Genomic DNA, 18,538 nt, shown 5'->3' with positions numbered 1-18,538 from the left:
GAGCCTCTTGGGCTTGCCGATCAGAAGGTTGGCGGTTCAAATCCCCGCGACGGGGTGAGCTCCCATTATCTGTCCCAGCTCCTGCCAACCTAGCAGATCGAAAGCATGCTAGTGCAAGTAGATAAATAGATACCACTGTGGCGGGAAGGTAAACAGTGTTTCTATGCACTCTGGTTTCCGTCACGGTGTTCTGTTGCACCAGAAGCAATTTAGTCATGCTGGCCACATGATCCGGAAAGCTGTCTGTGGACAAACGCCAGCTCCCTCGGCCTGAAAGCGAGATGAGCGCCGCAGCCCCATAGTCGCCTTTGACTGGACTTAACCATCCAGTGGTCCTTTATGTTTACCTTTTACCTTTACATGAAGAAGTACCTTCTTTTAACTGTCCTGAAGAGTCCAACATTCTGCTACATTGGATGTTCACACAGTCTAGTGTTATGAGGAGAAGGATATTTTTATTTTTTAAAAAGGGCCCCCATGTGAAAAAGCTTCCCCACCCCTGATCTACAGTTTCAGAACTTCGACTTGGAAGAGCTCACAAATGTGCCCTAGGCAGGGAGCCAAGAAGTCTGTCAGGCCAATATCCTATTAACCATTAGCGGTCAGGCACACCTCCCTCTTCTTAGAATCCATTTAGTCATTAAATAAACAGCTCTCGGTACACTCCAGGATGCACGGATCGTAACAAAACAAGGAGGCGAAGGGAGCTGGCTGGCTGGCTCTGCTTCTGAACGGGCTGGATATTAATGGGGCAAAGGTTTTCGGGGTTAAAATATGGTCTGGTGGCCGGTTTCCTTTCCATAGGAATGGTCCATTTGTGTGTTCCATCGAAGCTTTGCTTGCACAAACAAATCTGAGAGTTGCTGCTCTGAGGACCCTCCAAGAAGCAGGAGAGACGACCTTGGAGAGTGTTGGGGAGCAAACAGCCGTGCGCGCCTCCTCGCACTCAGAACCCACGGGATAAGGGAACCGCCCACGTTTTGTTCGGGAGCAACCTCAGAATAAATAAAAGAGCGCCAGTCGGCCGTGGAAGAGAAATGACTGGTAAGAAAAATATATTTCTCTCTCGCTCTCTCCATTAAATGATAACGTTCTCAAAAGGGGGAGGTTCAGTTCCTCCACTCTTGGCTGCTATGTGCAGAAATGTGATATCCCCCACTCACTTTCTAGATCCAGTATGATGCCCTGGGAGATCAGAAGGTCACATGCAAGGCATGGGGCGGGGCCAAAGGCAGAAGTGGGTGGAGCAATGGATGTAAATTTTGCCCATGTACAAGAGGCTAATATTGTGATAGGAATTTTGAGGTCTTAGATATATGGTAATGTTCGTAAGCGTACCAACCAAGCATGTACATAGATCAGCACAGGAAGACCGACCTAACTTCATTTTGATTCCCACACTGACCAAATGTTTTCCCTGCAAGGGGGGGGGTCGGGGAGCCTTCCCATTGTCTCAGGAATTGAGCAATGAGCATTTTAATGGGTGACAGGCTATCAGGAAAGGCAATCAGATAACTGGCAGACAGGAAAAACAACATTCAAATTTCTGTTTTAGACCGCCTTTTCGGTGATGTAGGTATGATGTATCGGGGGGGGGGGCGTCTTAGGTTACCCCCCTTCTGTGATGTATGTATGATGTTTCAAAATGATGTCACGCGCGTGCACGGAAGCGGCGAATCGCGACCTACGCACGCGCAGACGCGGGGTGCGTTTGCTTCAGGATGCGAACGGGGCTCCGGAATAGATCCCATTCGCGTCCAGCGGTACCAGTGTAATTTGCTCTTAAACTGTAACACGCTGTAAATTTTATATCTATATTCCACAATCATTCCCATGTCTATAAAAGGTAAAGGTACCCCTGCCCGTACGGGCCAGTCTTGACAGACTCTAGGGTTGTGCGCCCATCTCACTCAAGAGGCCGGGGGCCAGCGCTGTCCGGAGACACTTCCGGGTCACGTGGCCAGCGTGACATCGCTGCTCTGGTGAGCCAGAGCCGCACACGGAACGCCGTTTACCTTCCTGTTAGTAAGCGGTCCCTACATGTCTATATTATGGCCAAATATGTATTGTCAAGATTGAGAGCATCTTAACGGGTTTCTTGTCCTTCCTCCCGAGAGGCACCAGAGTCGAGGCCGAGGCAGCAAGGAAATGGATGGTGCTGAGCGAGGAGGAGGATGCTGAGGAGGGGACCCTGACTGGGGAGCACAGCCACGAATTTATCCCCGAGAATCACCTGATCCCGACTGCTGTGCAACCCAGCTGGAAGGAGCTGCACCGGGCGGCCCGGAATGGGGACACCCACCTGGTCAAGCAGCTGTTGAAGCAAGGGGCGGACACAGAGAGCAGGTGAGGTGAGAGGGGAGGGCCCTCTGCTGCCCCTTCTGGTGTCCTGGAGGAAGTGCATGCACTAGGCCTGCGGTAGCGCTACCTATGAGTCAGCAATGCTATTAGTTAAGAACAGGAAGGTCCAACTTCCATACCCTCTGACATTTCTCTGATGAAAATAGGGACGTCCTATAGTATTATATCTATATCTGTATCTGTATCTGTATCTGTATCTGTATCTGTATCTGTATCTATATCTATATTATTTATATTTATAGTCCGTGTTTTTTTCTAAAAAATGTTTAGGGGTACTCTCATTTTGACTCAAGAAAATCACCACTTTATAGTTCAAACCGGGGAAAATAAATACAGTAAATGGACAAAAGTACAAAGAATCAGAAAAATTTTAGGGGTATGTGTACCCCTGCGTCCCCTCCAGAAAAAAGCACTGAATATTTATATTTATATTTATATTTATATCCCGCTAATCTGACTGGGTTTTCCCAGCCACTGTTGGCGGCTTTCAACATATATAAAAATGTAATCAAGCATGAAGCATTTAAACATTTAAAAACTTCCCTTGGCTTGGGGGGTCGCATAACCCCATACCCTCCAACATCTCTCCAATGAAAATAGGGACTTCCAAAGGGAAAAAATGAGGCATTCCAGGATCAAATCAGAAACCAGGACAACTGGCTGTAAATCCAGGAAAATAGGGACACTTGGAGGGTCTGAACTTCTCATACCAAGGGGGCCGCAACAGTAATTCGACACGAAACCTGCAGGCTGCACGCTGCGTTTTTGCATGGGTGGGAGAGAGCGGGACCCTAATTCGCCACCGCCCCCCAAAAAAACCCTTCGTGCAGCCTTCCCAAAATTGGCTAAGTGAGGAACTGGCTTTGGGAAGGAGGACGAGGCTCTGGTAGGGTCCCAGAGCCCTCCTACCTCCTTCCCAAAGCTGGGAAAGCACTAACCAGGCTTTGGGAATGAGGCAGGAGAACTGAAGGACTCTGTCAGATCCCTTAGGCCTCCTTTCCAAAGCCCAGTGCCTCACTTACCCAACTTTGAGAAGGCAGTGCAAGGGCTGCAGGGGGAGCAAATGATTGACACCAGAAAGGCCCCCTCACCTGCTTAAAAACAACTTAGCTTAGGGAAACCTAAGCTAACCTGCTTTTAAAGCTTAACGTTAGTGTCAATTAATTTTTGAATGTTCTAAATACAGTCAAACCTCGGTTCCTGAACGCTTCCGTTATCGTACGTTTCAGCTCCCGAACGCCCCAAACCAAAAAGTACGTATTCCCATTTTTGAACTTTTTTTGGAAGCCAAACGTTCGACGCTGCTTCTGCTTAAGTGCAAGAAGCTCTTGCAGCCAATCAGAAGCCGCGCCTCGGTTGTCAAACATTTCAGAAGCCAAATGGCTTCCGGAAAGGATTATGTTCGACAACCGAAGTTTGACTATAGTTGTTTTCAACGGTTTGTTTCATTCTCCTTGCAAACTGCGTCGAGGTTGCTGTTCCGTTCCATTTCACAACCAAGCAGTATATAACTCTTACAAAACAAATAAGTAACGGGAAACCACCCTTTCAGAGATGAGAATGGCTGGACGCCTTTACACGCTGCCTCCTTGAACGGTAGTGCCTCGTTGGTGAAGTTTCTCGTCCAGCGTGGAGCATTGGCCAATGCCAGCGACGCTTCCGGCTACAGGCCTCTCCACTGCGCCGCTTGGAGTGGCCACAGCCAAGTGGCGGAGCTCCTCCTCCGCCGGGGTGCAGCGGCGGAGGCACCGACCAAAGGAGGCCTCACCCCGCTCCATTTTGCGGCTGCCAACGGGCACACCCTGGTGGTGCAACTCCTCTTGCGGAACGGAAAGGACCCGACCGGCCTCGACCGTCGCCAGTGGTCGGCCCTGCATTGGGCGACGGCCAACAACCGGTTGCATATTGTGGACCTGCTGGTATCGCAGGGCGTCAGCCCGGATTTAGGAAGCGGAGGGAGTGTCACACCACTGCATGTAGCAGCCGAGAGCAGAAAAATGGAAGCTCTGATGTTCTTGCTTGCTAAAGGAGCCAGCGTGAATGCTCAGGATGGCCTAGGGAGAACGCCGCTCTCCATTGCTACTAACAACGGCCATCATGAGGTTAGATTATTTGTTTGTTTGTTGTCTTTATACAGCCACGGGTGGGAGCCTGTGGTGTTCTCCAATGATGTTAGCCAATGAGTTCTTATTGCCTGTGATGTTAGCCTGTGATGTTAGCCAATGAGTTCTTATTGCTTTTCAAAGATTTTAGCAAATTAATCCAAATTTAATACAAATTTTAAAGTTGACTTGCTACGCTGCTTCCATGATGTTTCTCTTCCCTCCCTTACTTGCTGCTCAATGTTACGTACTTCTCCTAATTCCATTTCAATACTTAAAATATTTTAACATTTTATCATTCATTTCCCCCCTTCTTCATTTCCCATCAGTACATATTTCAATTTCTGCTTAGACTTTTATATAACTACAGTGGTACCTTGGTACTCGAATGGCTTGGCTCGCGAACAAATCAGCTCCTGAACGCCGCAAACCCGGAAGTGAGTGTTCCGGTTTGCGAACGCTTTTCAGAAGCTGAATGTTCAACATGGCTTTTGCGGCTTCCGATTGAGTGCAGGAAGCGCCTGCAGCCAATCGGAAGCAGCACCTTGGTTTTTAAACCATTTTGGGAGTCGAACAAACGGATTAAGTTCAAGAACCAAGATACCACTGTATTACATATTCCCAGAATGTCAAATAGAGTTACTCTTCACTTTGTCAGCCCATAAAAATAATTGGTTATAAATCAATATTCCACAAATATTGGAATATGCCCTCCAGATGTTGGTGGACTACAACTCCCATGATCCCTGGCCACATTGGCTGGGGCTGGTGAGAGCTAGAGTTTGTCCCCTTCTAAGGCTGTAAAATCTTTGAAGGGGACATGGCGGTGAGGAAGCATGGCTATCAGGGAAGGATCCTGCACTTCAGTTTTGCCGCTACAGTATGGTGGAATAGTCATAAGCTTGCATTTCGCTAACCTGGGCTTTGGGGGAGTTGTTTTTTTAGCCAAATATGTATTGAGTACATACTCATACTCAATCATAAAGAACATTCTTTTTATGCATCAAAGAAGCTAAAACTTAAATTAGCTTATTGATTATTTTTTCAGAAAAAGATATATAACAATTACACTTTAATATAAAAAATACAAACTTAAAAAACAAAACACAAAACACCAAATTTTTTGCCAGGACTTTACAAAGATACAGCCAATGTTCATGATCTAACCAGATAATGAGCTCACCCCAACTGACCAAAGCAGATCAAGGTTTCTTCATCTTCCTGTCCCAGAGAATGAGCAAAAAGGTGATGAAATATACTCAGAGTCGCAAAGTGATTTCCTGCTCTTTATTCAGCTCATAGTGGTGAGGAGGAATGAATGAATGTCCCCTCAAAGTATCTGCCTTATATACATTATTTACACAATGGGCTGTACATGATTGGCTAATTCCGGAATTCTACTGTAAGCCAATCAGGTTGTGGATTCACTTCTATCTGGAGCATGATTGGGTGGTTCCTGCCAACCAATCATACGGCTGCATTGTTCTAGGACCAATCAGACTGCTGCATTCTGAATCCTATTGTTCTAGGACCAATCAGACTGCTGCCTTTTGGATAATATTGTTCTAGGACCAATCAGACTGCTGCAGTTTGGATCCTATTCAACTCAGTACATAACAGTGATGAGAAGAGACAGATGCAGGCAGGAGAAAAAGGCTGGAATGGACCTGCAGCTGCTTGAGCTGCTTCCAGAGATGTAGGCAGAAGCTGAAGGCCCATTCCAGCCTTTTTCTTCTGCCTGTGTCTGCTTCCCTCCTACTCCTGCCCCCTTAGTCTCTCCTCTATCGTGCAGGCCAGTTATGGCAGCTCAGGGGGCCCTAAAACATTAGAGAACTTACGGATAAAGTGGGGCCCGGGGCTTACATGAGTCCCTCGTTGTTTGCTGTATTTTCCTCTCCCTTTCGCTAGATGGTGAAACTTCTGCTCCAGAGTCAAGCAGCTGTGAACCTGACTGACCACTACGGCTGCACTGCCCTCCACAAAGCTGCAACGGAGGGTCACCTCCCAGTTGTCTCCTCCCTGGTCAGGGAAGGGTCTGCGAGAATCGATGGGAGGGACCACCTCAACCTGACTCCACTTCACCGGGCTGCCAGCCGCGGCCACGTCGCCGTCGTCAGCTTCCTCCTGGACGAGGGGGCAGATGTCAACGCTGCTGGCTGGCTGGGCAAAACCCCTTTGCACCTGGCAGCAGAGGAAGGGCACTTCCCTTTGATGGAACTCTTGTTGGCAAAGGGGGCGAGCCTTTTCCGGAGGACTCAGTGGAAGGAGACAGCGCAGGAGCTGGTCTCAGTGAGGACAAGACCTGGAGGCATCCCTAGCCTGGAGGACCTTGGGCCACCTCAGTCCTCCTGTAACTCTATAGTCTCTTGACTCAGCCCTCTGCCTGGTCTGATCACATATTAAATGCTTGTCTTTTTAGTATTGTTATTTATGGTTTGATGTACAGCGGTTCAGTTGTAACATCGGTACAGTACTGGTGGGTGGGTGTATGAGAGCCAGTCGGGTATAGCAGTTAAAATGTAATGATAATAATTTATTATTTATACCCCACCCATCTGGCTGGGTTTTCCCAGCCACTCTGGGCAGCTCCCAACAGAATATTAAAAACACGATAAAACATCAAACATTAAAAACTTCCTTAAACAGGGCTGCCTTCAGATGCCCTCTAAAAGTCAGATAGTTGTTTATTTCTTTGACATCTGATGGGAGGGCTTTCCACAGGGCAGGCGCCACTACCAAGAAGGCCCTCTGCCTGGTTCCCTGTAACCTCACTTCTCACAGTGAGGGAACCGCCACAAGGCCCTCGGACATGGACCTCAGTGTCTGGGCTGAACGATTGGGGTGGAGATGCTCCTTCAGGTATTGGGAATCTGAGAGACTAGGGTTCAAATCCCCCCAAGGGCATGAAACTCACTGGGTGACCTTGGGCCAGTCACCAGTCCATCAGCCTAACCCACCTCTCAGGGTTGTTGTGAGGATAACATGGGAAGAGAATTGTGTAGGCCTCCTAGAGTGTGAATGTAATAAATCAGGCTTCCTCAAACTCGGTCCTCCAGATGTTTCTGGCCTACAACTCCCATGATCCCTAGCTAGCAGGACTAGTGGTCATGGATGATGGGAATTGTAGTCTCAAAACATCTGGAGGGCTGAGTTTGAGGAAGCCTGTAATAAATAAAGAAATGTAAGGGAGAGGTAATAGCTTTGTGTAGTCCCAGGCAATCTCTGGAGGTGGAACACAGCACCCCTGCCCCTGAGTCTCTCTTGCTGGCCATTGAGTCCCTCCCAAGACCACGCCCTCTCTCCTGAAGCCACACCCCTCACCAACCACACCCACAATCCACAGGCTACACCCATCTGTGGCCCTGGTGATTGTTTTGCCAGGTTGGGCAAAAGATAGGGCTCTAGGAAAGACCCCCAACAGAAATCCTGGCGAGCTGCTGCCACTCAGTATGGACCCTGTGGTCTGACTCAGTATATGGCAGTTTCCTATGGAGATGTTTTAAATTCTCTAACTGGTTTTTGTGCTGCTGATGATGATAGCAAAAGGATTCCCTGGTGGAGTTTGGGGAAGAGAATTGATTCACTTGGCATTTAAAGGGGATCCCACCAAATTCACACTTTCTGGAACAATATGCAGACCAAACCACAGGCATTCTTCAGAATTTGCACTTCTCTGAATTTTGCCATGCGGTTCTCCAACCAAGCAATGTTTACAAAAACACAGACATTATGGGAGAGCATGCATTTTTGAAAATATATATGAATAAAATGTGTTAGCGAAGTCAGCATACACAGATGTGTAAGGGGAAATTTAGCAAAACTGTTTATTGGGAGAAATTAGCATGAAAATGCTATCGGGTTTCCACGAGGATTTTAAAAACAAACAGATAAATAAATAGCAAATTGCTGCATGAATGTGGAAGACTGAATTTAAGATTGGGGAGATGGGAAATGGAGGGTGGAAATGGACGGATTCGTCATATATGAACTATGTCTGATAACTCAGTCAGTACAGCACTATAGTTTACCCCTCCGTCCATTTTTGAGTTAATTGGACAACGGGTTAGGGCGCTGAGGGCTCATTTTATGGCCTACCGTGAAATGTGGGATTGGCACCACCAAACGGTGCAGGGGCCGAATTGCAGGTGTTTGAATCAGACGGTGTCAGAATTTAGGTGGAAACATGACTGCCACAGCTGCCTATGTCCTACCTCTTCCAAAAGCATAAGCTTTTCATGGAAGGTAAGAAGATGAGTGGCTACTAGCCATGATGGCTGGGAGGCAACCATAATCTGAGGAAAAATGGGTGTGTAAGTGGCAAAATCCCCAACAAGACACATTTCGGACTACATTATGCCAGACAGTCCTTTCAGTGGAGCTGCTCTGACAAACGCTGGCTTGCAACCCTTGCAGTGCAATCCTATGTCTACTCAGAAGTAAGCCTTATTAATCCAGTGAGACTTGCTCCCAGGTAAGTGGGGCTAGGGCTGTGCCCAACATTAATCCTGCCCAGAGTAGACATTACGGTAATTGAAATTAATGTCAGGACCGTTGATTTAAATGGGTATAGATAATAATTTTATTAGTTCCCTTTTTAGATATTATTATTTTTATTTCAATGGGTCTACTGTATTCTGAGTGGGACTGGCGCTGCATACAATCTTTGCCTCAATGACCTGGACACAGCCCTTAGTCTTTAAGATGCCCCAACAACTTCATTTCATGCATTTAAAGCACATTCTGGGAACTGTAGTTTCTATGGGTGCCGGGAACTGTAGCTCTGGGAGGGGTAAACTACAGTTCCCAGGACTGAGGTAGGGCAATGCATAGCATTACGAGACACTCGACTCCCTAAATACCATACATTTAGTGCATGGTTCTTCCCCCACCCGAAGAATCCTAGAAATTGTAGGGTGCTGGGAACTGTAGCTCTGGGACGGGTAAACTACAGTTCCCAGGACTGAGGTGGGACAAAGCATAGTATTACAGGACTCTTGGCAGCCTAAAACACAATACATTTAGAACACGTTCCTTTCCCTGCCAACAAAACCCGCAGAGAACAGTAGCTTCAGCGAGCTACAGTTCCCAGCACCGTTTACAAAACTACCATTCCTATATTTTGGGGGGCGCTCTCTGGTGCTCCAAAGGTATGATGCGTCTTGTTTTCTGTTCTTTTGATTTCGATGGAGACCCGCGCGATCCCCCTCACCCCATAATAGGGAGTCCCAAAGAGAAGCGGAAGGCAGGGGGCGCGCGCCTGCCTTCAGCCTCTTCGACTCTCCCTTTGCACATCGTTGCAAATCGCCGCTGTTTGCAAGCCCGGAAGGGAAGCCTTGCAGTTTGCACCGCGTGGCTTCCGCCCTCGCTTCTTCTCCTTTGCAAATCCGAGGAGGAGGAGACGGTGGGGGAAAGCGGGCTGGGATGGTTTTACTAACGGCCAGCCTTTGGGTCCGGGCCCGTTTGACCGATCGCTTTTGGCGGAAGCAGGAGGTGCTGAAACATGCACGGGTAAGAACTGGGGATCGGTGCCCTGCTCCCCCCTCCCCATAACGCCCACCCTATTGCCCTCCCCAGCTCCTTTGCCCTTTTGCAGCCTGTTTCCTCGCTGCCCACGTGAATCCATTCATTTTCTAGCTTCTGCCGTGGGTAGGCCTGCTTCCTGGTTCGAGTAAGCCCTGCTCCGAGTAGACCCATCGAAATTAATGGGAGCGTCGGAAGATCCCTGGGGGGTGACCTTGGGCCGGTGACTGCCTCTCAGCCGAGCCGTCCTCGCAGGACTGTTTTAATAACAACAACAACAAAACAACAAGCTTTATTATTATTGCTTTATTATTATTGCATTTTTTAATTATTATTATTAGCATTAGCATTGGAGGCTTAGTTCACTTTGCAAGAAGCACCAGATAATATAGGACATTGTACAGTAATATCTTTTTTTAATTCTTCAGTGTTTTTGCCTATTTATTTCACTCATTGCATGGTGGTGTCATTTTTCTTGAGTCCTAAATATTTCTTCCACCAGTCCCTTCTCTATTGAAAAGAACTGAGATGCTCAAAAAAAGGATGTGGGAGATTAGCAACACATGCTAAAAATGCCTTTTCCAAGGCAGCTTTTGGGTGGAGGTAATTTATTTTAATCCAGTTTGTGATGACATAGAATTTGACATTTTTTCTTTAAAAAAATAATAAAACATGGGCGGCATCCAATTCTAGTCCTTACTCAAAGAAGACCCACTGTAATTAATATTATTATGCTTTATATTTATTAGTCAACTTGCTCAAAAAAAGTCACCCAAAGCAACGTAGAAGCACCATTTAAATACTAAAACCAGCTAATAGACAGACATGATTTAGGTTCCTTCCTATCAGTGGGTCTATTAGCGTTGGCTGCAACCCTATGGTTTTCTTTCCCCAAAAGGAAGTTGAAAAATGCCCCCCTCCACAATATTCTGCAGGCGAATCCTAAGAGGGCAACCGGAACCACCTCTCCTATTAGGATACGTCAAAACATTTGGTGTCCTGCAACGGCCATGACACCCAGAGTTCCTTATTTCTCCCAAAGAATCCTGGGGATGTAATTTGTTAAGCGGGGTGGAAATTGTAAGCTCTGGGAATATTGCAGAATATTCAGGGTTCAGCGACGGGGAAGTGCAAGGTGAGAGGAGATAACCTTCTTAACGGAAGACCATTTGGGTATTTTGTTTTTAGTGTGTTGTGTGTTTTGCCTTTCCAGCATTTCCGTGGGCGGAAGAACCGTTGCTACAGCTTGGCCGTCCGCGCCGTCCAGAGGGCTTTCATGTACGCCACGAAGGCCAGACAGCGGAAAAAGAAGGACATGATAATGGTAAAGATGGCGGATAGAAACGCCACTCCGTTTGTGAGGTTTGCGCGCTCCCGTAACTCAGCGAAATTTGCGCAGGCCCGATTAAGGGGTGGTTTGCTTGCTGTGTTCACTCTCTCTATGGGTGAGAAACTATAGCACAGTCCTTCATTGGAGGCTGGTCCATTAGAGCAGCCTGTGGGGCTGCCCCACCAGTCTCGGTTTGCCTTCCAGCAGCCCCTGCCTGCCTGCCTGCCTCCTTACTCACCACCCACCCAGAGGATAATAATAATAATAATAATAATAATAATAATAATAATAATAAATTTTATTTACAGTGGTACCTCAGGTTACATACACTTCAGGTTACATACGCTTCAGGTTACAGACTCCGCTAACCCAGAAATAGTACCTCGGGTTAAGAACTTTGCCTCAGAATGAGAACAAAAACCGTGCTCCAGCGGCACGGTGGCAGCAGGAGGCCCCATTAGCTAAAGTGGTGCTTCATGTTAAGAACAGTTTCAGGTTAAGAACAGACCTCCAGAACGAATTAAGTACTTAACCCGAGGTACCACTGTATATCCCGCCCTCCCCAGCCAAAGCTGGGCTCAGAGCGGCTAACAACAATAAAAATAGCACAGTTTACATAAAATCACAATTAATTAAAATACATTCAAAATCAATAGAGAATCAAATTAATGGCAACCTTTGGGCTAGATGGGCCTGCGTCTCATCCACCTCCATCTCAGTGCTGCCTTTGTAGATTTCAGCAGGGCGGCTGGAGATGAAACCAGAAAGAGTTGGCTCCCCCCATTCTCATCTCCGACTGTGCCTGCCCTTGGCTCTGGCGCCACCTACTGTCGGCCTCCTGGCCTTCTCACCTACCAGTCCAAATCAGTAGCAGCCTCCTCGAGAGGTGTGGAGGGGGGCAACACAAAAACAGGACTTCTCTGCAGTGGAATGCTCTCCCCAGGGAAGTTCGCCTGGCGCCTTCATTATACACTTTTAGGCACCAGGCAAAAATGTTCCTTTTTAACCAGACCTTTGGTTGATCTGATTGACATCCTTTTAAAATGTGGCTCCTTTTGGGGAGGTGTTACTGGGTTGTTTTTGATTATATATTGTGGTTTTTATGTTGATCTTTTCTGTGAACTGCCCTGAGACCTCTGGGTATAGGGCGGTATAGAAATTCAATAAATAATACCGTATTTTTCGCTCTTTAAGACGTACCAGACCACAAGACACACCTAGTTTTTGGAGGAGGAAAACAAGAAAAAAAGTATTCTGAATCTCAGAAGCCAGAACAGCAAGAGGGATTGCTGCGCAGTGAATGCAGCAATCCCTCTTGCTGTTCTGGCTTCTGGGATAGCTGCGCAGCCTGCATTCACTCCATAAGATGCACACACATTTCCCCTTACTTTTTAGGAGGGAAAAAGTGAGTCTTATAGAGCAAAAAATACTGTAATTACATTTGTTGAAAGAAATGCAAAATTTATACTTTAACAGAACAGGTTTCTTTTTTACCTAATTAAAGGTGTTTTTAAAAGACTGGTCAGCCCTGGGTGCCAAATGTGGCCCTCTGTACCTCTATCTGGCCCTCGGAACGCTTCCCAAGCCACACCCCCTTTCTCCAGGCCGCGCCCCTCAGTGGTCCTACTTTTTACCCCCCCTTGAGTGCTTTTGGCCAACTGGGATGTGTCCTTAAACCCTGATAATGTTTCTTGTTTGATTGGATGGATGGAGGGGTGTTTGTAGCCTGCCACATGGAAGTAAAAATTACATTTGATGCCCTGCCCCCTTTTGGCTCTGGCCCCGCCCACCACTGGCATGTGGTCCCTTAGTAAACGTATCTCTGAACGCTCCCGTTTCTGCTTTCAGCTTTGGCAAACCAGGATCGAAGCAGCATCACTTGAGCATGGTCTGAAGTACCACGTTTTCCGTGGCGGTCTCTCCCAGGTAAGTGGCTTTCCCTCACCCCTTCCTTAGCATACAGCCTGCTTCTGGAGTAGCCCTTTTGGACCGCCACCTCCTCCCTTGATGAGCCCACCAGCCACGAATGACAGTTAAGCAAACTAAGGCCCAGGGGCTGGAAGTGGCCCAACTGCGTTCTAATCCGGCCTGCAAACTTTCCGGAATCAGCGTGTTTTTACATTAGTAGAATGTGTGCTTTTAGTTAAAATTCATCTTTGGGATATTTGTGGGGCATAGGAATTCGTTCATTTTTTCCTCCAAAAGTTTGTCCGGCCCCCCATAAGGTCTGAGGGACAGTGGACCAGCCCCTTGCTGAAAAAGTTTGCTGACCCCTGAGCTTGAGAAACAGCAAGCCGGAGCTGCAGAAATGAAAATGGCGATGTGCGTAAATGCATGAGTTGCCTATTGGGCCATAACAGGCTGCGTTTAATTTGCTAGCTGCAAGTTCTGTGTGTTTCCCTCTCTCCTTTCCCTGCAACCTTTTTTAAAAAATAAAAATAAAATCTGCTTTTTAGTTTTCCACACTTTGGGAAACATAGGAAGCTGCCTTATATTGAGTCAGATCATAGGCCTATCTAAGTCAGTAATGTCTATGCGGACTGGCAGCACCTCTCCAGGGTTTCAGACAGGGAGCCTCTTCCTTCCTTACCTGGAGATGCCTGGGATTGAACCCGGGACCTTGTGCCTACAAAGTAGATGTACCATTGCCTCAGGCTCTTTCTGCTGCTCACACCGGGTTCCAGCTAGGCTGAGTGCTGGATAATGGCTGGAGTGTTGGCCTAAGACCCAGGAGACCATGGTTCAAACCTCCACACAGCCATGATGCTCTCTGGGCGACCTTGAGCCAGTCACCGTTCACAGCCTACCTCACTGGGGTGTTGTTGAGGGCAAGAGGGAAAGAACCATGTTGTCAGAAAGGAGTGTGGATGCTTGCGAAGATAACAGCCTGTCTTTTCAGGTTTTATTGAGTGCAAAACTTATATACTGTGCAGAAGTTTCAAAACCATGTCTGCCTCAATCGCTAGCAGAATCCGGAAGTGCCTTCTTCCTATTTCCCCTCCAGCATAGAAAACAGGGAAAAACCTCTCTCTGCCTTTTTTCCTTACGTGGAAGATCTTACCATTCTGAGAGATCTGCGTTGGCTCCCAGTACGTTTCCAAGCACAATTCAAAGTGTTGGTGCTGACCTTTAAAGCCCTAAAAGGCCTCGGTCCTGTATACCTGAAGGAGCGTCTCCACCCCCATCGTTCAGCCCGGACACTGAGATCCAGCGCCGAGGGCCTTCTGGCAGTTCCCCCACTGCGAGAAGTGAGGTTACAGGGAACCAGACAGAGGGCCTTCTCGGTAGTGGCGCCCACCCTGTGGAACGCCCTCCCTTCAGATGTGAAGGAAATAAGCAGCTATCCTATCTTTAAAAGACATCTGAAGGCAGCCCTGTTGAGGGAAGTTTTTAATATTTAACGCTGTACTGTTTTTAACACTTGATTGGGAGCCTCTCAGAGTGGCTGGGGAAACTCAGCCAGATGGGCGGGGTATAAATAATAAATTATTATTATTATTATTATTATTATTATTATTATTATTATTATGCGACGGAAGCTGCACATTCCCTTTCCTGGTAGCAAATTTTTGGCTCCCCTTTCTCTCGTCTTCCATGTCTCCTGGAAGCTCCCCCTCCCCAGACAAAGTGCAGCTGCTCAACAGAGGAGGAGGCTGTCTGTACGTTCCTGTCTCTCCCCTCCCTCCCCTGCAAACAGATCCCTGACACATGTATTGTCAACTTGAGCTCCTTGGAGGAACTGTGGTATAAAACCGTATCCTGCTGTACTTTATCCACTTCCAGAAAGGTTGAGTTGCCTCTTATGTTTCCCTTCTCTTCTTTTTTCCCATATTTCAGTGTCAAGTGGAACTGAACCGGAAAACGCTGGCCGACCTGGCGATCTATGAACCAAAGACGTTCAAGTCCTTAGCCTCTTTAGCCAAGAGGAGAGGACAAGAAGGCCTTCTCGCCGCCCGGGGAGGTGGAAAGGAACCCGAAGGGATATTTTCACGCATTGTGAGATGTACATGAAGCAGGGGGTTGCTTCTGGCTTGTAGAGTTGTGCTAGTATTAAAACAGGAATATTTATACTAAAAATATATATTCTGTCTCAATCTGTGATCCAAAATTAGTTCTTTCCAAACCCTCATAATCAACCCAGTTTGATTTGTGATTTGTTGAGGCGACAGAGATTCTCTTCATTGCGTTTTAAGGTGTATGGATTATAACCCGGTCTGCAGAAGTCATTTGTGTGTTTGTGTATGAAGAACTTGTGCCTGGCAATTAATTTTTTTAATTGTTGCCTTGGTTTTCAACTGAGCAAAAGGCTAGTGGAGTGTGAGGCTCTGCCCACTGACAGTTCAGTAAGTAGAAAGCTGCCTTATACTGAATCCGATGATTGGTCAGTGTAGTTCAGTGTTGTCTGCACTGACTGGCAGCAGCCCTCCAGGGTTTCGGACAGGAGTTTCTCCCCATCTTGTCTGTCAATGCTGTGGATTGAACCTGGGACCTTGTGCATGGAAGGCAGATGATCTACCTGCTACTTGATCTTGGGAGCCATCATGCAAAATTCATTACCGTATCTTAACAACTTTCCAAAATATCTATAGCAGATACAGCTCCTCAACTTATTTCTGAGCATATGCAGAATGTATACAGGTGGTGATTTTAAACAGATACACTGGGCCTTGGTGATTTATGAGCACAGCACCTTTCCCTTTTAAAAATCTTTTAAAATAAAGGGTTTAAAATAAACCCCTCTAAAGACATATTGCTTCTTTGCATTAAAAATAATAAATTTAGTATTTTATGAGAAACATTAAACAATGAGCAGATTCTGCTATGACCTGACCTGCTTTTTTATTCAGAAGTAGGTCCTTCTGAGTTCAGTGGGACTTATTCGCAACAAAGTTTGTATAACTTTGTTGTCTCCTAGTATTGAAGGGGCCATGAGACTCCGTTGTAAATGTGCACAGTGCCTTGCTCTGGAGGGTCACAATCTTCATAAGCAACACATTATACAAGCAAAACCTCTAACAATTTCTGTGCAGCAAAAACAAGAGACTTGTGGCCCCTTAAAAACTGGTTTTATGGTGTAAGCTTCCGTGGTCCACGGTCCTCTGATTTCCCTGCCTCACATGAAAAGATTGACATAAATTAATCAAAGTTCTTAATTTTCTTTGGTAGCTAGACTGGGGCCTGAGTTTCTACCTGGGGCAGTCAACTTCTTGCCAGTGCGGGGGATGTAAAAATGTTGCAGAAAATTGATTTTTGTTTTGAAGTTTACCCAATGAATATTGAATTTACTGCTCTTTAACGCACAAGCTGATAAAGGTGTACTTCGCATAAGCCCCACTGCATTAGTGAAAAGGGCTTTAAAGGTAAAGTGCTTCGATCCATGATACCTTTATCTGATTGTATACTGACCTGTCCTCCAACTGTCTACTGTCCTGCCTGGGACTGAGACATGATTAAGATAGGCATGGGTCTTACTTTATGTAGGACATTCCTCTATTTGAAGGTTTGTCCGGCTGAAGAAATAAAGAGTAAAGGGGTTCAAGGAAGGCGGACTTCAAAGTTGCCTGTCAGCAATTAATTAACACAGATGAGCAGGGCATGCTAACACTATGGTGAGATACTGTTCCTTGCGTTCTTAAATTCCATCCAGTTTTCTAAATTTGCATCTATACATATAAATTAGCTAGTGCTAATTTTATGCAGATCTGCCCTATTTTTTTTTGGGGGGGGGAGATACATTTCCTCTTTAGAGTGACCTCTCATTCATCACTTTGCTACATGCATGAATCTTTTCCGCCTTACGCATGAAATCCATCTGACATCCTCTTACAACAGATTGGTTAAAACTTTCCTGTTACACAAAATCCGAATGTTGCTTGTATCTGACAAGACTGTTTCTAATCTTAAGGTCTTTGATTTCTTTTCTGGGGTTGTTTTAATTGATTTCTTTTATGGGATTGTTTTAATTGCTGTTTTAAGCTGCTTTAGGGATTGCATATGCATTGGGGAAGGGCATGTGTGTGTGCATCTACATTTTCCAAATAAATAAATGACAGAAATAAACAATCTACTGTTATAAGAATTTTAAGGTCTTATATATATAAAATAGATGTTCATAAATGTGCCAAGCAAACACATACAAATATGTAAGCCACATGTCTGAAAATCACAGTAAAGTCCTGAAACCATTTTCTCTCTCCCAAAATGACCTCAAATATGTCTCTGCAAGATCAAAGGAAATGGGGGAAAAAACCATTGTCTCTGTGCTCACAAATGCTTCCTTAAGGGCACATTTAACGTGTGAATAGGGTGAGGCTGTGAACTGTGACCTGGATTCAGGAATTAAGTAGTTATAATAACAAAAGTGTGGCCAAAACCCAGATAATGCAATCAGGTAACCTGCCAGACAGGAGATAAAACACTCAGGATTCTGTTTTAGACCACCCCCTGTGGTGTATGTATGATGCATGGGGGGAGGTGGTCCTGGGATACACTCTCCTGTGATGTATGTATGATGTTTCTGGGGGGTGGTCTGGGGTTTGAGGGTGGGCAATTTAAAAAGTCTATATGAGGGCGGGCACACCTTTGTTTTGGGTTGCTCCTCTTTCCTGCTTGTGGTGAGCGAGGACCCTGTTGCAACAGTTTAATAAAAATTAGGCTTACTAGCTGCTTTGCTTCTCAGTATTCTCTGGTTGGTCTGTTATTTTCTCCTACTGATAGAGAACCTACAAAAGGACTCTATATGGGCTCTTGGGTACCCCATAAGGGAAAAGGAGCAGGTTTTTTCTCATAACACTACCCAGTGGCTAAGAGTGCAGCAATCCTTACTCCCCTTGTCCTTGGAAGTAATATTTTTCCTACATTGAGTTCAAAGACAGGGGTGGAAAGACTTTGGTAATATGGCACCCTGAGCAAGGGCAATATTTGGCATGCCCACTAATTATTTCTTATTTTCACAGTAATTCCTTCTAGTGCAATTGTTTGTTTGTTTAAAAAATCTTTTTTATTTGATTTTACAAATATAAATTTATAACAAAACTGAATACATTTCCATATATAGAGATTTCTCTGAATCTCAAGTCCTTCCTCCATCTCCTCCGCAGGTCCTAATGTCGGCATTTTCAGCTGCATATTAGAATCCATATTTTATATCCATATTATAGTATTTGTTACATTACAAGTGAGATTAAAATCCTGCTGTTTTCATCTGCTTACAGCAGTCTCCTAA

General features: G+C 46.0%; 2 protein-coding genes across 2 annotated transcripts; both read left to right on the top strand.

Annotated features, from left to right (window-relative positions):
* The first annotated feature begins 649 nt into the window (after positions 1–649).
* Positions 650–6,881, top strand: ANKRD65 (ankyrin repeat domain 65). Its single transcript, XM_083454135.1, has 4 exons — positions 650–1,044; positions 2,118–2,346; positions 3,914–4,463; positions 6,372–6,881. The coding sequence occupies exons 1-4, from the start codon at positions 1,038–1,040 to the stop codon at positions 6,831–6,833; spliced, it is 1,248 nt and encodes a 415-aa protein (XP_083310261.1). The 5' UTR covers positions 650–1,037; the 3' UTR covers positions 6,834–6,881.
* A 2,852-nt stretch (positions 6,882–9,733) lies between these two features.
* On the top strand, positions 9,734–15,390 carry MRPL20 (mitochondrial ribosomal protein L20). The gene is made up of 4 exons (XM_083454389.1): positions 9,734–9,971; positions 11,197–11,307; positions 13,162–13,239; positions 15,151–15,390. Exons 1-4 carry the CDS (start codon positions 9,885–9,887, stop codon positions 15,322–15,324), a joined length of 450 nt encoding a protein of 149 aa, XP_083310515.1. The 5' UTR covers positions 9,734–9,884; the 3' UTR covers positions 15,325–15,390.
* Positions 15,391–18,538: the final 3,148 nt, after the last annotated feature.

The sequence above is a fragment of the Podarcis tiliguerta genome (genome assembly GCF_965153285.1).
Source record: "Podarcis tiliguerta genome assembly, chromosome: 8".
In the NCBI taxonomy this organism is placed as follows: domain Eukaryota; kingdom Metazoa; phylum Chordata; class Lepidosauria; order Squamata; family Lacertidae; genus Podarcis; species Podarcis tiliguerta.
The sequence above is the reverse complement of the archived record's forward strand: the minus strand, read 5'-3'. Positions and strand labels throughout refer to the sequence as shown.